Consider the following 20,341-nt stretch of genomic DNA (forward strand, 5'->3'; position numbering starts at 1 on the left):
AAAGTTTAGAAGTTATGCACAAACATGTGTATAATATACTTTAACAGAAAATCTTCCTTATACATTTAATAATATAACGAATAAAATCAGTGTGAATTGACCTTGGCATAAATTCAACCTGCTACTTTCATGAAAACACAAATACACACAAACTGTACAGAGAGCTCCATGTCTTTCACCCCTAAATTCTTCAAGTTAGTTAATCCTTACAAATATGTTCACTAGGATAGAACAGATCGTTTTGTTTTGTTTTGTTTTGTTTTTGAGATGGAGTTTCACTCTTGTTGCCCAGGCTGGAGTGCAATGGCACGATGTCTGCTCACCGCAACCTCCGCCTCCCAGGTTCAAGCGATTCTCCTGCCTCAGCCTCTCGAGTAGCTGGGATTACAGGCATGCGCCACCATGCCCAGCTAATTTTGTATTTCAGTAGAGATGGGGTTTCTCCATGTTGATCAGGCTGGTCTCAAAGTCCCGACCTCAGGTGATCCACCCGCCTTGGCCTCCCAAAGTGCTGGGATTACAGGTGTGAGCCACTGCACCCGGCCAGAACAGATTGTTTCTATAACCATCTTAGAAAAGATAGTCACTGTGGATATACTAGAACTCTCTAACCAAAAGCAAACAAATCTCATAACCAGGAAACAGAGGGGGAAAAAAACAGAAAAAGAAGAGCCAGAGTCCCTTTCACCGGCCAGAAAAGAAAGTAACAGAGGCAGTCAGCTTAGAGATCTACCAGATAAAGCCTCAAGATGGCTGCTGGTAATATATTTAAAAGCAATTTTGAAAAGTACAGATATTAAAACTTTAGTTACTCTAATAAAAGTAAGTGGACATTCAAAGAATACATCTAGTTGAACATTACTAAGAAAAATTAGATTTGCCATTTCTCTAAAATAAAAACCATTCTTTCAGGGCCATTTCATTATCACTATTTTTTACTACGGACAGATCAGGCAGGGAGACGTTGCTAAGCACACCAAAATTAACAGGGCATATATCCAAATCAATTATTTATTTGAGACTTTAACATAGGACTACAAAAAGTTTTGTAATTATGTATTTCAAAACATGTAGTGAAAGAAAAAATATTTATACTGAAAGAAACATACACTGAGAGATAAGTTGGGCTTCATCAAAATTTAAAACTTGTGCTTTAAAGGATAGGATTGGCTTGGCACTGTGTCTCACGCTGGTAATCCCAGCACTTTGGGAGGCCGAGTCAGGAAGATTATCCGAAGTCAGGACTTCGAGACCAGCCTGGCCAATATGGTGAAACCCCATCTCTACTAAAAATACAAAAAATTGGCCAGGTACAGGGGCACACGCCTGTAATCCCAGCTACTCGGGAGGCTGAGGAAGAAGAATTGCTTGAACCTGGCAGGCAGAGGTTGCAGTGAGCCAAGATCCAAGATCGCACCACTGCACTCCAGCCTGGTGACACAGTGAGACTCTGTCTCAAAACAAAACAAAACAAAAAGGGCTGGGCGCAGTGGCTCATGCCTGCAATCCCAGCACTTTGGGAGGCTGAGGTGGGCGGATCATGAGGTCAGAAGATCGAGACCATCCTGGCTAACGTGGTGAAACCCCATCTCTACTAAAAATATAAAAAATTAGCCGGGCGCGGTGGCAGGCGTCTGTAGTTCCAGCTACTTGGGAGGCTGAGGCAGGAGAATGGTGAGAACCCAGGAGGCGGAGTTTGCAGTGAGCCAAGATAGCAGCCTGGGCAACAGAGCGAGATTCCATCTCAATAAATAAATAAATAAATAAAACGCTGATAAAAAAAGATACCCAATTGGAACCTGATTATCATCCTCCTCCCACACGGTTTATGTACTGCCTGATTAGATTTAACATAACTAGGTAATATATTCAAAATTAGGGCATGAAAACCTATCATTCATGACAAAATATCCACATTTTACTTACCTTCTGTATTACTGACTGCTGGCTCAGGTGTGATTCTCCCATCAGTAATATTAGAGCTCTCCTCATGGGCATATATCAGATGGTCCTCTCTATTTTCCGGCCAGCGTGGAACCTCGCTTGCGTCTGTTGAACAGCTACATACATCTTCATTCTTGTTGAAGTATCTTTGTAGCCACCCTGGCACAATATTCTTAACAGACTCTGTAACCCTGCTAAGAATGCCCTATTGGGAGAAAAGACATATTACGACAGTTTCAGAAACTTATCTTTTTAAAGTAAGTACCTACTTACTGAAAGCCAGGCCAAGCAAAATACAAAGGTGTCCAACAAGTTTGCTAAAATTCAGTTACTACAGTTACTGCTAACATAATGGTTTTTACAAATTCTATAGATGTGAAATTCTTTCTTCTATATGCATACACAAGCCAATAATTGTTCCAAATGGCTGTGCTATTCTAATCCTTAAGAAAACCCCAAAAGGCCATCAAATACACAATACCGAGTTTAGATTTACTAATATGTAATACATGTTTTAATCCCAGAGAAAAGGCATCCATTTTTTTCCCAGTATGTTAAAACAAACACAAACAACACTTTCAATAGCTTTCTCAATTATTTTACTGTACATTCTTTAAGAAAAATAAAAATTCAGACAAGTAGAAATATGAGAGTTTAAAAAAAAAAAAAAAAAAAAAAAAACAACAGTAACTAAAACAATCTGGCCGAGTGAGGGGGCTCATGCCTGTAATCCTAGCACTTCGTCGGGGCTGAGGTGGGCAGATCACCTGAGGTCAGGAGTTTGAGACCAGCCTGACCAATATGGAGAAACCCCGTCTCTACTAAAAATACAAAAAATTAGCTGGGCATGGTAGTGCATGCCTATAATCCCAGCTACTCAGGAGGCTGAGGCAGCAGAATCGCTTAAACCTGGGAGACAGAGGTTACAGGGAGCCCAGACTGTACCACGGCACTCTAACCAGGACAACAAGAGCAAAACTCCATCTTAAAAAAAAAAAAAAAAAAATTAATCCAACAAAAATAAACTCAAGAAACAACCTTTTCTGATGCTGAAATTTCACTACAGCAAATGTTGGCTGAAAATCTCAGTGATTAATTTTATTATTGAACTTTTTTTTTTTTTTGAGACGGAGTTTTGCTCTTGTTGCTCAGGCTGGAGGGCAATGGCATGATCTCGGCTCACCACAACCTCAGCCTCCCGAGTTCAAGTGATTTTCCTGCCTCAGCCTCCCAAGCACCTGGGATTATAGGCATGTGCCACCACACCCAGCTAATTTTGTATTTTTAGTAGAGACGGGGTTTCTCCATGTTGGTCAGGCTGGTCTTGAACTCCTGGCCTCAGGTGATCTGCCTGCCTCCGCCTCCCAAAGTGCTGGGATTACAGGCATGAGCCCCCGTGCCCAGCTATTATGGTAACTTTTAAAAGAAGGAAGGGAAAGTAATGTGGTATAATAGCTATCAGTATTATTTTTATTGTAGTTTCGCTATGTGCCAGATACTATTCTAAGCAATTTATACATATTATTCAGTGTAATCCTCACCATAACTTTATGAACTAATATTCCCACCTTATGGATAAAAGAGAGATAATGAAGTTAAATAACTTGCCCAAAGTACAAACACAACTACCAGAGTATATCTAAGATAGAGTAAAAGTATGGGCTTTGGGATTGCCAGGACCTAGCGTAAAATTTGAGGACATCCCTGTACTTGGATTTACTGTAGGTAAAATAAGAATACCTCTGCCTCCTATTATTTATAGTAATTATAATGAAAATCAAATGAAATAATGTGAAGGCATGTATCAATTTACAAGGTATAATAGAAACATACTGAAAACTTTTTTACTAACAAGGAAAAAAGCTGGCAATAGACAAACTGGGGTAAGGTAACCAATTTTAGGCAACAATTTCTTTCACAAAGCAGATTTAGTAGGGCATCAGAGAAAAAGTCAAAGAAAGGAAAAAAAATGACTCAGTAGGTACAGAAAACAATAAAGTCAAGGCAGAATATATAAATCTACTCAGAAGGGAAACTCAAGACAGAGGCCTTAAAATATCCTGCTAACAAAAAAAATGGAAGACACTTCTGATACAAGCACTTGAATAGTAATGTCCTTACTATTTGAAAAGGTATAGGTAACAACTGAGAAGCATGTAATTATTTTTTTATGTATTGTGCAAATTTTCAACAGATCTACAAGTAAGCTCTCAAACACATGAAGCCAAGTTCTAGAACACTAACTACTAAACAACATAAATCCACTGTTCCCTTTTTCTTTGCTAATATTACAGTATTAGTTACTATGGAAAGAAAGACTATATACCTATATCCAATATTTAATATTTGTAAAAACACACCTAATACTAGTTACTTATCCCATTTCCATATTTCAAGACTTGAAAGTGTTTACAAACTATAATACAGTTAAAGACAGACTTAAGGCTGGGCGTAGTGGCTCATGCCTATAATCTCAGCACTTTGAGAGGCTGAGGCAGACGGATCACTTGCAGTCAGGAGTTCGAGACCAGCCTGACCAACATGGTGAAACCCCATCTCTACTAAAAATACAAAAAGTTAGCTGGGCATGGTGCCGGGTACCTGTAATCCCAGTTACTAGAGAGGCTGAGGCAGGAGAATTGCTTGAACCTGGGAGGTAGAGGTTGCAATGAGCCAAGATCCGGCCATTGCACTCCAGCCTGGGCAATAGAGCGAGACTCCAGCTCAGAAAAAACAAAAAAAGACTTAAAAACAAAGACATACTTGATATAGGTGACAGGCTAGCTAATGCACTACAGCAAGAATTTTTTTTTTTCCAGAGACCTGTGTCACACCAGATAAGAGTGCAACGGCACATGATCATGGCCCACTGCAGCCTCAAACTCCTGGGCTCAAGTAATCCTCTAGTCTCAGCCTTCCAAGTAGCTAGGACTACAGGCCAACTACCACTTCCAGCTATAGCAATTACAGAATTTAACGCAGATTTAAAAAATTTTTGTTGACTTCCAGTACGGTATTTAGCTACTAAAAGTATCAAAGATTCCTGTGATCCCTATTCATCTAAGGCAAGTATAGAACAACTTTAAATTGGCGTCACACTCACTCATAGATCCCTTATGTGGCAGCATCAGGTATCTTCAAAAATAATTAGAAGACAAAACTGTTCAAAGTGGATATAATAAAGCTCATTCACTAAAATACATGAACTTTGCTTATAGACATATTTTCTATACTAAAATTTAACCAGCTTATCTAGTCTCAGCCCCGAAGAGCTTAATACGGAACAGCGAGACAGAGACATTACTAGTGGCACAGAGAACGACAGCATGAAGAGTAAAAAGGAATGCAGATTATATTAGCTGGAAGTGTGGCACAGGCCTGCAGTCTTAGCTACTTGGGAGGCTGAGACAAGAGAATCACTTGAGCCTAGGAATTCAAGGTTGCAGTGAGCTATGATTGTACCACTGCACTCCAGCATGGGTGACAGAGACCCTGTCTCTAAAAACAAAGACAAAAAGAAAGGAGGGAGGAAGGGAAGAAGGAAGGAATAATAATAAAACTGACCTGGAACCAGAATGAAAGAACCAACATCCTTGCTGAACCCAAATATACCTTTGAAGGTTAAATGACCCTAAGTCATTAAGTTAAATTAAACTTAATATAATTGAGTAGTCCTCAAAGTGTGATCCCTTTTTAGCAGTATTATCAGCATCATCCCAGGTCCTTCTCCAGTCCTACTAAAGGATAAACTCCAGAGGTAGGTCGCACCTGTTTTATCAAGCCCTCTGAAGTGATTCTAATATTGGAAATCAGATACATTTCAGGAAATTAAGATACATTTTAGAGAAGCCCCTCCAAAACAGATGGATAAAATTGTACATTCTTGAAAGGCTTAATCTTCAGTTATCTAGAAAAAATATACATGTGGAGCACTAGTCGGATAATATTTAAGATTATAATGAAAATATTCTAAAGTGAATCAGTTAAACAAATCTTACAGACCATTTTAGACTGTGCTAAATACATACAGTTCATAAAACTGTTTTCCCAGTGTTTCCCAAACTTTAGCCATGATTTTCACCTGTACTGTTTTCCTCTGAATCCACTCACATGGATTTAAAGTTTTTCTTTAAATCTACTCACTTTTCTTAATTTAGCTTTTTCCTACACACACACACACTTACAAAATCACAGATTTGACGCTGTGCTAGTATCCACTTGCCCTTTTCTCAGCCCATTCTTGATAGGCTGTTTCTACGGACTGCACTACCAACTGGTTTCTGGTAAGACTGCCCCACGAGAGATATTAGGCAACATTAGATATTAGAGAAGGGGAGTAAAAGGAGGTCTTTATTCTGTGCTCCTCCCCGCTTAAATCTTGTTCCATCTCCAAAACTACCACTCCAGCACCCCTCCACTCCAGTCACAGCATTTCTTCCCTTTATTCCTCCAGTCCTAGAGAAGGTAGTAGGGTTCTGCTGTTGGTCTCTGGGTATCCTGCTATCCTGTATTTATTCCATTAACCACCAGCATATCTCTAAGTAGACCCTTCTTAAAGATATTTCCTTTGAGGCCAGGCACAGTGGCTCATGCCTGTAATCCCAGCACTTTGGGAGGCCGAGGTGGGCAGATCACTTGAGGTCAGGAGCTGAGACCAGCCTGGCCAACATGGTGAAACCCCAGTTCTACTAAAAACACAAAAATTAGCCGGGTGTGGTGGCACACTCCTGTAATCCTAGCCACTAGGAAGGCTGAGGCAGAAAAATCGCTTGAACCCGGGAGGCAGAGGTTGCAGTGAGCTGAGATCGTGCCACTGCACTCTAGCCCGTAATCCCAGCACTCCCAAATTGCGCGACCACCGTGCCCAGCCTAATACTTCTCCAGTAGAAATCTGCATGGCTCTTTACTTTTTCAGGTCTTTGCTTATATAATGGGATACTCATCTCATTTTGCTTCCCAGCCTTAATTTTTTTTTTTTTTTTTTTTGGAGACGGAGTCTTGCTCTCTCGCCCAAGCTGGAGTGCAGTGGCGCGATCTCAGCTCACTGCAAGCTCCGCCACCTGGGTTCACGCCTTTCTCCTGCCTCAGCCTCCCGAGTAGCTGGGACTACAGGTGCCCGCCACATTTTTTGTATTTTTAGTAGAGACGGGGTTTTACCGTGGTCTCGATCTCCTGACCTTGTGATCCGCCCGCCTCGGCCTCCCAAAGTGCTGGGATTACAGGCGTGAGCCACCGCGCCCGGCCCCAGCCTTATTTTTTATTAAAAATTTTCTTCTGTATTTTTTCAAAATTGGGTATCCCATTCCACTAACTTTATTGATAGCACTGAATCACCATATTACATATTTACATGTTACATATTATGTTTACTTATTTGCTTGTCTCCCTTAGAATATAAGCTCCACGAGGGCAGGAACTTGTTCACTGTTGTATCCTGTGTATTTAATGCTTGACATGTGGTATGTGATCAATAAGTATTGATTGAATGAAAAGAGCAATGTTTGCCTTTACTTCCATGAGTTGGTATAGAGTCTAAAATATTCACCAGGATAAAGACCCTTTTCTGGTCCATTTATGTACTGTTTTACAGAGATGAAGGTTGGGAAAAAGAAATAAAGGATAGAAGCTGTGCACGGTGGCTCACGCCTACAATCCCAGCATTTTGGGAGGCCGACGTGGGCGGATCACCTGAGGTCAAGAGTTCAAGACCAGCCTGGCCAACATGGTGAAACCCTGTCTCTACAAAAATACAAAATTTAGCTAGGCGTGATGGTGGTGCCTGTAATCCCAGCTACTTGGGAGGCTGAGGGGGAAGAATCGCTTGAACCTGGGAGGCGGAGGTTGCAGTAAGCCAAGACCATGCTATTGCACTCCAGCCTGGGCGACAGAGCGAAACTCCATCTCACCAAAAAGAAAAGAAAAAAAGAGAAATAAAGGATGGGGCTGGGGCCACGGTGGCTCACTCCGTAATCCCAGCACTTTGGGAGGCTGAAGCGGGAGAATCACGAGGTCAGAAGTTCAAGACCAGCCTGGCCAACATAGTGAAACGCCATCTCTACTAAAAATACAAAAATAAAATTAACTGGGCATGGTGGCGGGCACCTGTAGATCCAGCTACTTAGAAGGCTGAGGCAGGAGAATCGCTTGAACCCGGGAGGCAGAGGTTGCAGTGAGCCAAGTTCACGCCACTGCACTCCAGCCTGAGCAACAAAGCGAGACTCTATCTCAAGGAAAAAAAAAAAAAGAAAGAGAGAAGTTTTATGGACTGAACAAACAAAAGGGTGCTAAGATCCAAATACAGGCATGTCCTCGGAACATGCAATTCAAGCTTCTGGTAACCTTATCAATAAATGTAAAATCTAATGAAACTTAAAATAGCTTTAAATCTTGCAAAATTCCCTTTAAATTGTGTGCATACTCATGTGTGACAATTTGTGTAATCTTCAGTTTTGTAGTTTATATATCTAGTCACTTATAAAAGGACTACACCAGTGGGTTTCAAAGTGTAGTTCTCAGATCAGCAGCATTGGTGTACCCTATGAGCTGGTTAGAAAGGCAAATTTATTTTAATAAGCTCTTGCAGTTGATTCTTCTGCAAATTCATGTTTGAGAACCACTGTACTAAAACCATCAAAAACTCAGTGACTTGTTATTCTAATTAAGGCCTTGGTAAATATAACCACGATTATAAGCTTAACTACAACAGAATCTTACCTAAAAGACCACCCTATTTTAATGATTATCTGATTGTCTACCAAACACATATTTATAAACATCTTTTAAATATCAACTCTGAAAAATCAATGAGAGGGTAACATAAAAGCTTCCCTTCGAGTTGATTTTATTTCCACTGTTAAAGATTTACACAGAATCTGTGTTTATGATACACAGCCAACTACCAGACATTAGAAATTTTTAAAAAACTACTAGGGAAAAGAAATCTTATGCACAGTATAGGAAAGGAGACTATCAAGGGTTAAGGGGGGCCGGGCATGGTGGCTCACCATGCCTGTAATCCCAGCACTTTGGGAGGCCAAGGTGGGTGTATCATGAGGTCAGGAGATCGAGACCATCCTGGCTAATATGGTGAAACCCCAACTCTACTAAAAATATAAAAAATTATCCGGGCATGGTGGTGGGCGCCTGTAGTCCCAGCTGCTCGCGAGGCTGAGGCAGGAGAATGGCGTGAACCCAGGAGGTGGAGCTTGCAGAGAGCTGAGATTGTGCCACTGCACTCCAGCCTGGGCAAGAGACTCCGTCTCAAAAAAAAACCAAAACCAAAAACAAAAAATATTAAGATTTAAGAACAAAATAGTAAAACCAAAAAAATCCAAAGGAGAAACTGAAGTACACCGAGTAAAGGTCCATAGTAAGACGTATTCACTCAAGTCTCACTTTACCACATCAATGTCCTGTCTTCTTTCAGAGGCTCCAGGAGTAAGCCTAACCACTTGATTTAAGTTTTCCTGCAGAAAACTTTCTCTGACCTTCCAAATCTTGGGACAGTCACTCCCTTATATGTACCAATGGTGCCCTGTAATTCCTACATGAGAGCAGTTTGTCAAAGAGGATGGTGATTACAGTCTGTCCATGGACTCCACTATAGCATCAGTTCTGTGGGAGCAGGCACCAGGTCGACACAGTGAATAGAATCACTGGTGCATGGATTTAATTTCTCTACAGCTGCACTGCTTAACCAACACCTTATTACCATATGTGACTATTCTGGGGCAAGCTACTTCGGAGGCTCAGGTGTGAGAATCACTTAAGCCTAGGAGTTCAAATCCAGCCTGGGCCCGAAGGTCTGTTTTTTTTTTCTTTCTTTTTTTTTTTTTTTTTGAGATGGAGTCTTGCTCTGTCACCCAGGCTGGAGAGAAAAGGTGTGATCTTGGCTCACTCTAACCTCTGCCTCTCGGGTTCATGCAATTCTCTTGCCTCAGCCTCCTGAGTAGCTGGGATTACAGGCACCTGCCACCACGCTTGGCTAATTTTTGTATTTTTAGTAGAGACAGAGTTTCACCATGTTGGCCAGACTGGTCTCTAACTCCTTACCTCAGGCGATCCACCCGCCTCGGCCTCCCAAAGTGCTGGGATTACAGGCATGAGCCACTGCACTCGGTCAGAAGTACATTTTCTGAGGTAAGTTTCTTAAAAGAACACTAACAATTCTAGAATTCAAAGGTAAGAAATACATTTACTTGGTATAACAGTTTTATATGTGGCAATTATCTTTTTTGTTGCCACATTAATACCCTTTCCCCTAAAACACAACTTGTGAAGCTATCTAAAAAACAAAGAGAAACTGAAGCATCCTCTGGAAGTATAAATACCACAAAGTCAATTAAAGAAAGAGAAACATAACAGTAGCTAAGGAAGCAAAATTAATGAAGGACTTACAAAAATCAACAAAAAATGGCATTAAAATCTTTAAAAAAGGCCGGGCGTGGTGGCTTACGCCTGTAATCCCAGCACTTTGGGAGGCTGAAGTGGATGGATCACGAGGTCAGGAGATCGAGACCATCCTGGCTAATATGGTGAAACCCCGTCTCTACTATAAACACACAAAAAAACTAGCCAGGCCTGGTGGCAGGTGCCTGTAGTCCCAGCTACTTGGGAGGCTGAGGCAGGAGAATGGTGTGAACCCGGGAGGCGGAGGTTGCAGTGAGCCGAGATCGTGCCACTGCACTTCAGCCTGGGCCACAAAGTGAGACTCCGTCTCAAAATAAAAAATAAGTAAATAAATAAATGAATCTTAAAAAACAGCCAGGTGCGGTAGCTTACATCTATAATCCCAGCACTTTAGGAGGCCAAGGCGGGCAGATCACTTGAAGTCAGGAGCTTGAGACCAGCCTGACCAACATGGTGAAATACCATTTCTACTAAAACTACAAAAATTAGCTGGGTGGGTGGTGTGCACCTATAATCCCAGCTACTCAGGAGGCTGAGGCAGGAGAATCGCTTGAACCTGGGAGACGGAGGTTACAGTGAGCCAAGATCGTGGCCCTGCACTCCAGCCTGGGCTACAGAGCAAGACTCTGTCTCAAAATAAAATAAAATAAAATAAAATCTTAAAAAATACTCTCTGTGGCCCTAAAGCAAAGTCTACACTTCATAAACAATAAACTTAAGTTCAAGGATTAAAGGAGTGAATTTTAGAATGTGAACTGGCTAAATCCACTGGGTATTCTCTCTCCAAGAAAGAATGGTTCTTCATTTGGCAAAACATGTCAAAAATGCCACTGAGATTTAGACTAATTAAAAATCCAATCTGGGGATTAGAATTCAATACTACATACACATCAAGAACATTCAATGTATAAGGAACTATGACTACATTAGCTTTTCAAATTGTATTTAACCTGAGTTGAAGGATTAATGAGCTGGGCACAGTGGCTCATGCCTGTAATCCCAGCACTTTGGGAGGCTGAGGCGGACAGACCACCTGAGGTCAGGAGTTCAAGACAAGCCTGGCCAACATGGCGAAACCCTGTCTCCACTAAAAAATACAAAAATTAGCCAGGCGTGGTGGCGGGCACCTGTAATCCCAGCTACTTGAGAGACTGAGGGAGGGAGAATTGCTTGAACCCAGGAGGCAGAGGTTGCAGTGAGCCAAGATCACATCACTGCACTCCAGCCTGGGCGTCTGAGTGAGACTCTATCTCAAAAAAAAAAAAAAAAAAAGAAAAGGAAAGAAAGAAAAAGAAAGAAAAAGAAAGAAAAAGAAAGAAAAAGAAAGGAAAGAAAGGAAAGAGAAAGAAAGAAAGAAAGAAAGAAAGAAAGAAAGAAAGAAAAGAAAGAAAGAGAGAGAGAGAGAAAGAAAGAAAGAAAAGGATTAACGAAAGGCAGCTGGAGTGGGGGAAGGCTACTCTACAACACTAACTCAGAACTCATTTGTAATTAAGGACATTCTTATAAACCTTTTCACATGAATAACCAGAGGTATCTTTTCAATATGGCCAACTCCTTGTCATTCCTATATATCCTTCCTTCTTCATACACAAAGCTCTTTTCTTCCTATTAGTTTTCTTGACTTCAGGTCTGTTCATCTCCCTTTTCTTCACATTATCCATAGCAGTATTTAGATTATAAAATCTCCTTTCTCAAATAATTTCACTGGATCTTTAACTATAAATATCAAATACAGTCCATCATCAGTTTTAAGGTTCTGGAATATTATTCTCCCAGGGAGTAGGTTTTTAATTCTTTAGCTAGAAAAATATTTTAAATGGCTAGAGGACTAGGACTGATTGGATAGGGTAAACTTCGCTGCTGAATGGCATAGGCTTATAAAATACAACCAATAATGTCTTAGATTTGGATGTTAAATTCAGATTATTGAAACTAGATTCAGGCCCAGGCACAGTGGCTCACGCCTATAATCTCAGCGCTTTGGAGGTCGAGACGGGGGGACTGCTTCAATCCAGGAGTTGGAGACCAGCCTGGGGAACATGGCGAAACCCTGTCTCTATCGAAAAAATACAAAAATTAGCTGGGAGCCTGAGGCAGGAAAATCACTTGAACCCCGGTGGCGGAGGGTGCAGTGAGCCAAGATCGCGCCATTGCACTCCAGCTTGGGCAACAGAGTGAGACTGTCTTAAAAAAAAAAAAAAAAGAAAAAGAAAAAGAAAACTCAGTAAAAGCTCACAGTAGTTAAACTCACTAAAAGTTACCTACAAGATACTATCACACTTTTTCTCATGTAATATGTTTGAAAATTGGGAGTAAGAGTTTATTTCTTAAATCACACTATGAAAAAGATAAGCAAACTGAAATATCTATAGTTAGAAAAGGCATCCTATCATCCCGTTTCTGACAGCAAATTGTATGTGACAGCAAGACTTGAAACCAGGCTTCCCAACATAGAAGAATCTTTTAAAAATATATTGCAACCATGAAGATACACTAAATAGCTACAAATAACTTTTTTCTTTTTTATTAAATACAAGATAGCAGGGCCGGGCACGGTGGCTCATGCCTGTAATCCCAGCACCTTGGGAGGCCGCAGTGGGTGGATCACGAGGTCAGGAGATCGAGACCATCCTGACTAACATGGTGAAACCCCCATCTCTATTAAAAATACAAAATATTAGCTGGGCGTGGTGGTGGGCGCCTGTAGTCCCAGCTACTTGGGAAGCTGAGGCAGGAGAATAGTATGAACACAGGAGGCAGAGCTTACAGTGAGCGGAGATCGTGCCACTGCACCCCAGCATGGGGGATGGAGCAAGACTGTCTAAAAAACAAAAAAGAGAAAATACAAGATAGCCCAGCACTGTGGCTCATGCCCGTAATCCCAACACTTTGGGAGGCGGAGGTTGCAATGAGCCAAGATTGCACCACTGCACTTCAGCCTGGGTGACAGGACCAGACTCCGTCTCAAAAAAAGAAAAAAATACAAGATAATTACAATCTTTGCAATAATACTCTATGCCTAATGAAAATGATTTTGGCCAGGCGAGGTGGCTCATGCCTGTAATTCCGGCACTTTGGGAAGCCGAGGAGGGCAGATCACTTGAGGTCAGAAGTTTGAGACCACCATACCAACATGGTGAAACCCCATGTCTACTAAAACTACAAAAACAGCCAGCCGTGGTGGCACATGTCTGTAATCCCAGCTACTCAGGAGGCTGAAGCAGGAGAATCCCTTGAGCCTGGGAGGCGGAGACTGCAGTGAGCCAAGATCACACCACGGCACTCCAGCCTGGGTGACAGAGCTAGATTCTGTCTCAAAAAGAAAAACAAAAGAAAACAGTTTTAATTAGTGACATCAGACCACAGTTTTTATCTTATTTCAAACTAAGATACCTGCCTTGTCAGGGATTTCCCAGAAAATGGATACAGCAAGTGGGCTTTTTTGTCACTTATTAGAAAAATTAAGTAATTAATATAATACCACATGAAACCTCTCATCACAAGCAAAAGACCTACTTTGTATTAAACTATTTAATATGTGCAACTATTGAATTTAGTCACCTAAAGGGAAAAAACCTCTGATAAGAAGCAGGAAAATTCAGAGACAATGTGAAGACCCTAAATCAGGAGGCTAATTTCAATAAATAAAACTCTAGTCTCCCCCCTACAAAGAAAAAAAAAAAAAAGACCCTAAATCAAACAGTTCTATTTAATTTCAAATCTCAATTGCATATAGATAGTAAGGACTCAATTTTAAACAACTCCTTACTTATATACATATGCCAGGTCCTGTTCTAAAAGCTCCACTTGTCCCATTTAACCTCCACAACAATTTTCACTTTACAGATGAATAAATTAACTCGTCCAAGTCCAGGTAGAACAGGGATCCAAACTCAGGCTGACTCCACTACACTACAATTTTTTCCTAACAACTATCCTATCAACTATCCAATCCTATCAATGTTTCCACTTCTATTCCCACTGATTAAGCATCTAGGATAAAGCAAATAAGGACAAAATAAAAGTCAAAAACTTGGTGACTTCCGGAATGATTTAAATATTCAACCTCTAAATATCCCCTCCTTTTCAAATCTGAGGACACTCCAGCTATCAGACACCAGGCAGGACATACTTATTTGGGATGAAGTATCACAAAGAAGCTACCAAAACAAATAAAAACTATATTATCATATAAACCATGGTAGAGCACGCCATGATCTGTGGGCTGGGCCAAATTCAGACCTTGGCCTTTTTCATACAAGCTAAGAATGGTTTTTACATTTGCTAAAGGATTGTTAAAAACAAAACAAAGGACAATTTACCACAGCAGAGCCTAAAACTTTACTATCTGTGTCCCTTTCAGAAAAAGTTTACTGAACCCTGATCTAAGCTACTGATAAAGAGGTTTCCTTCCCCTTTTTAAAAATAGCTAAGCAGTGGCTCATGCCTGTAATCCCAGCACTGTGGGAGGCCAAGGCAGGTGGATCACTTGAGGTCAGGAGTTCAAGACCAGGCTGACCAACATGGAGAAATTCCATCTCTACTAAAAATACAAAATTAGCCGGGCGTGGTGGTGCATGCCTGTAATTCCAGCTACTCAGGAGGCTGAAGCAGGAGAGTTGCTTGAACCCAGGAGGCGGAGGTTACAGTGAGCCGAGATGGTACCATTGCACTCCAGCCTGGGCAACAACAGTGAAACACTGTCTCAAAAAACAAAAAAACAAAAACAAAAAACAAAAAAACTAAACTAAATGCGCTGGGCACAGTGGCTCATGCTTGTAATCCCAGCACTTTGAGAGGCGGAGGAGGCCAGATCACGTGGTCAGGAGTTCGAGACCAGCCTGGCCAACTTAGTGAAACCCAGCCTCTACTAAAAATACAAAAAATTAGGCTGGGCACAGTGGCTCACTCCTGTAATCCCAGCACTTTGGGAGTCCAAGGCAGGTGGATCAGGAGGTCAGAAGTTCAAGACCAGCCTGGACATGGTGAAACCCTGTCTCTACTAAAAATACAAAAATTAGCCAAGCATGGTGGCCTGCGCCTGTAATCCCAGCTACTCAAGAGCTGAGGCAGGAGAATTGCTTGAACCCGAGAGCTAGAGGTTGCAGTGAGTCAAGATTGCGCCACTGCACTCCAGCCTGGTCAACAGAGCAAGACTGGGGGGGGGGGGTGCTAAATGCAGGAACTGACTTGTAAGACAAACCATATCAAGTAGGATTAAAGGCGGAGTCCCTTAGCTCTAAACCAGAAGATAAATGTCTGAAGCACACTCCCCATACACCCCCACCCCACCCCCTCCCCTGGTCAAAAAGGGCAAAAATAAGAGGTTTCCTCTCACCAGGAGGTGGCAGTAGGTTCTGCCAGAGGCAAGGTTCTGGTTTGCCCATGGGCTCAAGTTTTTTGTAGTGGCTATTAAGAAAAGCAAGCAGCTTAACCTCTCCAAAGAGCTGACTTTCTGTGCCTGAGGATCTGAACAAAAAGGAAACGGGAAAGGAAGACAGGAACTAACCACATTCTTTTCAGTGACCTATTCACTCCCAACTAGAAAAATGACACCATTTCTGGCCAGGCAAGGTAGCTCACGCCTGTAATCCCAGCACTTTGGGAGGCCAAGAGACCAGCCTGACCAACATGGAGAAACCCCCATCTGTACAAAAAATATAAAATTAGCCGTGTGTGGTGGCGCATGCCTGTAATGCCAGCTACTCGGGAGGCTGAGGCAGGAGAAAAGCTTAAACCCGGGAGGCAGAGGTTGCACTGAGCCAAGATTGTGCCATTGCGCTCCAGCCCGGGCAACAAATGGAAAACTCCATCTCAAAAAAAGAGAAAAGAAAAGAAAAATGACACCATTTCCTAAATGCATCTGGGCAAAAAGGTAAAGGGGTAAGGGAGAAGGCAAGTGAGAATGATCAACTTGCATTATTCAGGGATGTTCTTCATATTTGCTTCTACAATTCATAAGAGTTATTACCCTTATTACCTTTCAGTTATTTGAGCAAGACAATGAATGTGTCTGCACGACTTCATGCAAGATGACATTTTAAAGATCAGAAGTTGGGCCGAGCACAGTGGCTCATGCCTGTAATACCAGCACTTTTGGGAAGCTAAGGTGGGCAGATCACCTGAGGTCAGGAGTTTGAGATCAGCTTCACCAACATGGCGAAAACCGGTCTCTAAAAATACAAAAATTAGCCAGGCGTGGTGGCGCATGCCTGTAATCCCAAGTACCTGGGAGGCTGAGGCAGGAGAACGGCGTGAACCCAGGAGGCGGAGGTTGCAGTGAGCCAAGATCACACCACTGCACTCCAGCCTGGGCCACACAACGAGACTCCATCTCGAAAAAAAAAAAATCAGAGCTTAAGAGGGAAAGTGGTAAACTTATAGCATTTCCCAGGAGAGCTAAATCCAGAAGTCAAAACAGGAAATTACAAGTCAAATGAATACATGCAGAAGTCACAGGTACTGGGTGACCGAACTAGCAAGTTGCCCTGACAGGCACTGGCAAACATCCATCAAGTAAGAGCACCAGACCTCTCACTGTTTCTTACTCCAGCTTTCCGCTATACTACCAAAAGCTTAATTTTTGCTCAGAAACCCCTGGACACTTAATCAAATAACATGAGTATAAAACATGCCATGTCATGAAGCTTGCTTCATGATGACTCAGCAGCTGCTGCAAAACATCCAGTTCACAGTCTAGGATAGTAGACAGCAAGTGAGTAGACCCTATGTTCACCAAAGTCTCAGTAAGGACTAAAGAAAGCCCTTATTTTTAAGATTAAAAAAAAAAAAAATAGGAGAGTATTCTTTTGAATGTACCTGAATACTTTTCTTGGGTAGTGGTAGTTTCTGCCAATATTAAATAGCACCTACAGTGTTGATCAAGAAACCCCTAAATACCTTTAATTCCCAATTCAAAAGCTAAAATATGTTTTCTTTTTTAATTAAATAGCCAGAGCAAGAAGCAAAAGTATTTTAGATAAGGGGCAATGATAAACTATCAAGATTTAAAACAAAACTACACAGCCTGAAGTCATATCAACTCTAAGACACCTTGGATCATAGGTATTATGCTGTTAAGGCATCATCTCCCCAAAATTAGATTTTTATTTTATCTAAGTACATTTCAAAATAAGCTGTGATAACTTCAGACATTTGGAAAATATTAATTCCCTTCTAACCTCTATCCAGACCATCCAATGACCTATATTTAAAACACGTCATTTTTCTGTACATGTCTACAAGAAAATCTAAGCACTCAAAGGCATTCATAGGAGAAAAGAAAGCATGCATGTCTAACTTCCATTCTATAGAAGGATTAGGTTAAATGGCCAGGCTTGTGACCTGAATTCTAATCTTAAATCTGCTTGCAAATACCCCTGTTCTTCACAAATTTGAAAACTAAGTACTTTACATATGTATCTCGGGGAAAACTGGTGGAAGTAGTAACAATGCCAAACCTAACCATCAGTAGAGAACGACTCAAAATACCTGAGCCACGATTTTCACTACTCAAACATTTCCCTCAAAATAAAAAACATTTAAGAAAACTTAAAAAAAATGTCCTCAAATCTTTACCTTCCCCCACCCCACCCCGCCCCAGACGGAGTCTGGCTCTATCGCCCAGGCTGGAGTGCAGTGGCGCGATCTCGGCTCACTGCAAGCTCCGCCTCCAGGGTTCACACTATTCTCCTGCCTCAGCCTCCCGAGTAGCTGGGACTACAGGCGCCCGCCACCACGCCTGGCTAATTTTTTTATATTTTTAGTAGAGACGGGGTTTCACCGTGTTAGCCAGGATAGTCTCCATCTCCTGACCTCGTGATCCGCCCGCCTCGGCCTCCTTAAGTGCTGGGATTGCAGGCGTGAGCCAACGCGCCAGACCCATATCTTTACTTTTACAAATCTGTTGATAATGACACAATTTAACAACATCAACCATGTGAAAGTGTGTAATATTTATTAGCATCCAGAATAAAGTAATCTAGGAAGTCTACCTTTAACAGTAGGCAACAAGTTATCAGATCCTTTTGCTACTTTTGTTTTTCAACAAATTTAAAACACACACTTCCCACCTCAGTATCATTGATAAGTTTTTAAGTGGCTTTATTAAAATAAGTTAACATTTTCCTATTCAATCCTTCTAACAACCAATTATTTTAAAAATGGAATTTTCTCAGAATCAACTATCTCATTTACAATTAGGATAATCCTTTTTTATAATTTTAAACATCCACGAATTCATACACTGGCTAAACTATAAGATCACCAACATTCCTGGAGCGTCAAAAGTAACTAAACTTCTAGAATACGCCTCATAATATTAAAATATTTTGTGTATGAGATCAGAGCTGGAGTCCCGGTCAACTGTGGAGAATGGCCAATTCCAGCCTCCAAAATAAAAGCGGGGGTGGGGGGGAGTCGCGCAGCAGAGAATAGACGTAAGGGTGGAGAGGGACTTTCAAAATGCCCCAGTGCCACGGTTAACTATAACCCGGTTAAGAAAACCTAAGCCAATGCTCTCAAGACGAGGAGGAACACCGGCAGGGGAAACCGAGAATTAATTCATAGGCTGAGACTAAGTTATTCCACTTTCCATGTAACAGCGCCCCCCACAACTCCCCGTCTGCCCCAGAGTTAAGATTCCTCGGGGCAGCCCTCTCCCCACACACACTAAAGGAGGGACACCAGAAAACAACAAGGGCAATCAACCACAACTTTTCCTTTCTCCCTCGAGAGGACGTGAGTAATACCCTCAAACTCCAAATCCCCGCCAAAAAAGAAAGAAACGCGCGCATCCTGGGCCTACAATTTCTTTTCCCGCCCAGAGCCTGCCTGGGAAAGCCCCTGACCCAGAGGGTTGGGGGAAAGGCGGCTCAAACCACACGTGTGCGCCGCAAGGCTGGGCCTGTCTCAGCCCACTTCCCGTCGCCACCCCCAACGGCCTGAGCTCCCCCGGAGCCTCACTCGGGCCTTTCCTCAGGCCCTCCTGTCTGCTCCACGTGGGGCGCCGGGGCCTCGAACCGCCCGTCCCCTCCAGCCGAGTTTCCCCACCCGCCAGGCCACCGCGGCGTCGGGGTCCCATACCTGATGCTGTTGTCGCCCCTGCTGGTAAGGCTTAATTGGCCCCTGGTGGCAACGCCGCGTCCGGATCTTGCCGCCACCGCCCCCTCCGACTCCTCCGGCTCCCGAGGCCATGGCGGAGCCTCCGCCGCTTCCCGCTCCGGGGCGGGTAAGGGGGCGGGAGAGGCAGAGGCGGAGGCCTTAGAGCACCCCCCCCCGCCGCCCGGCCCCGGCCCAAAAGTCCGCCCGAGCTGTCCACACAGTGGGCACAAGCACCCCAGGAACCGCGAGGTTGCGAGCAGGAGCGGAGAGAGGGTGAGTGCTGGCAGCGGGGAAGGGGGTGGCGGCCGCAGAGGCCGAGGAGGCTCCGGTCCCGCCGCCTCTGCGGACCCCCGCCTCTGTGTATGTCACGGTCTCTATGGAGATCTCCCGCAGAGGACAGCACGAACAGCTCCCGGCGGTGCTGAGGCCTAACTCGACCGCCGACTGGTGGGGATTCTTCCGTCGCCCTAGCCGTAGCTGCCGCAGTTGAAGCCGCTGGCGCCGCCCGCCTACCCCTCCCCTGTGCGCACAGCGCCCGCCCCGCCGTCGTCGTCGTCCCTGCAGCCTCCGCCGCCGTTGCGCCTATTACCGCGGCTAAGGCGGCTGCCGCGGTCGCGAGCCAGAATGTCGTCACTCACAGGCGCCCGACGCATTTGCATCATCATGCTACGACGAGCTGATAGGCAAAGAGGAAGGACTGATGGAGTCCACGCTCTCGGCCGCGCGGCACGCTGGGAAACGTAGTTCAACAACGGAACGCAGATTCTCGGAAAGGGAGAGGGACGGGGAAGGAGATCCCCGGAGCGCCGCAGAGGCACAAAGCCAAAGGGTACTTTTGCCGTTCTTGGCTGTAAATTAGACTCTGAAAAGGCACTTAACATAAAAA

The 20,341-nt window shown here is 43.2% G+C and overlaps 1 protein-coding gene across 1 annotated transcript in view; it reads right to left on the reverse strand.

Annotated features, from left to right (window-relative positions):
* The window catches only part of NUP153 (nucleoporin 153), a 92,620-nt gene extending 72,526 nt beyond the window's left edge, over positions 1–20,094 (reverse strand). Inside the window, 2 exon segments of the mRNA XM_007973607.3 lie at positions 1,927–2,149; positions 19,438–20,094. Of these exon segments, the coding sequence (XP_007971798.2) occupies positions 1,927–2,149; positions 19,438–19,548 (334 nt within the window). The 5' untranslated portion in view covers positions 19,549–20,094.
* Positions 20,095–20,341: the final 247 nt, after the last annotated feature.

This window comes from Chlorocebus sabaeus, chromosome 17 (assembly GCF_047675955.1).
Source record: "Chlorocebus sabaeus isolate Y175 chromosome 17, mChlSab1.0.hap1, whole genome shotgun sequence".
In the NCBI taxonomy this organism is placed as follows: domain Eukaryota; kingdom Metazoa; phylum Chordata; class Mammalia; order Primates; family Cercopithecidae; genus Chlorocebus; species Chlorocebus sabaeus.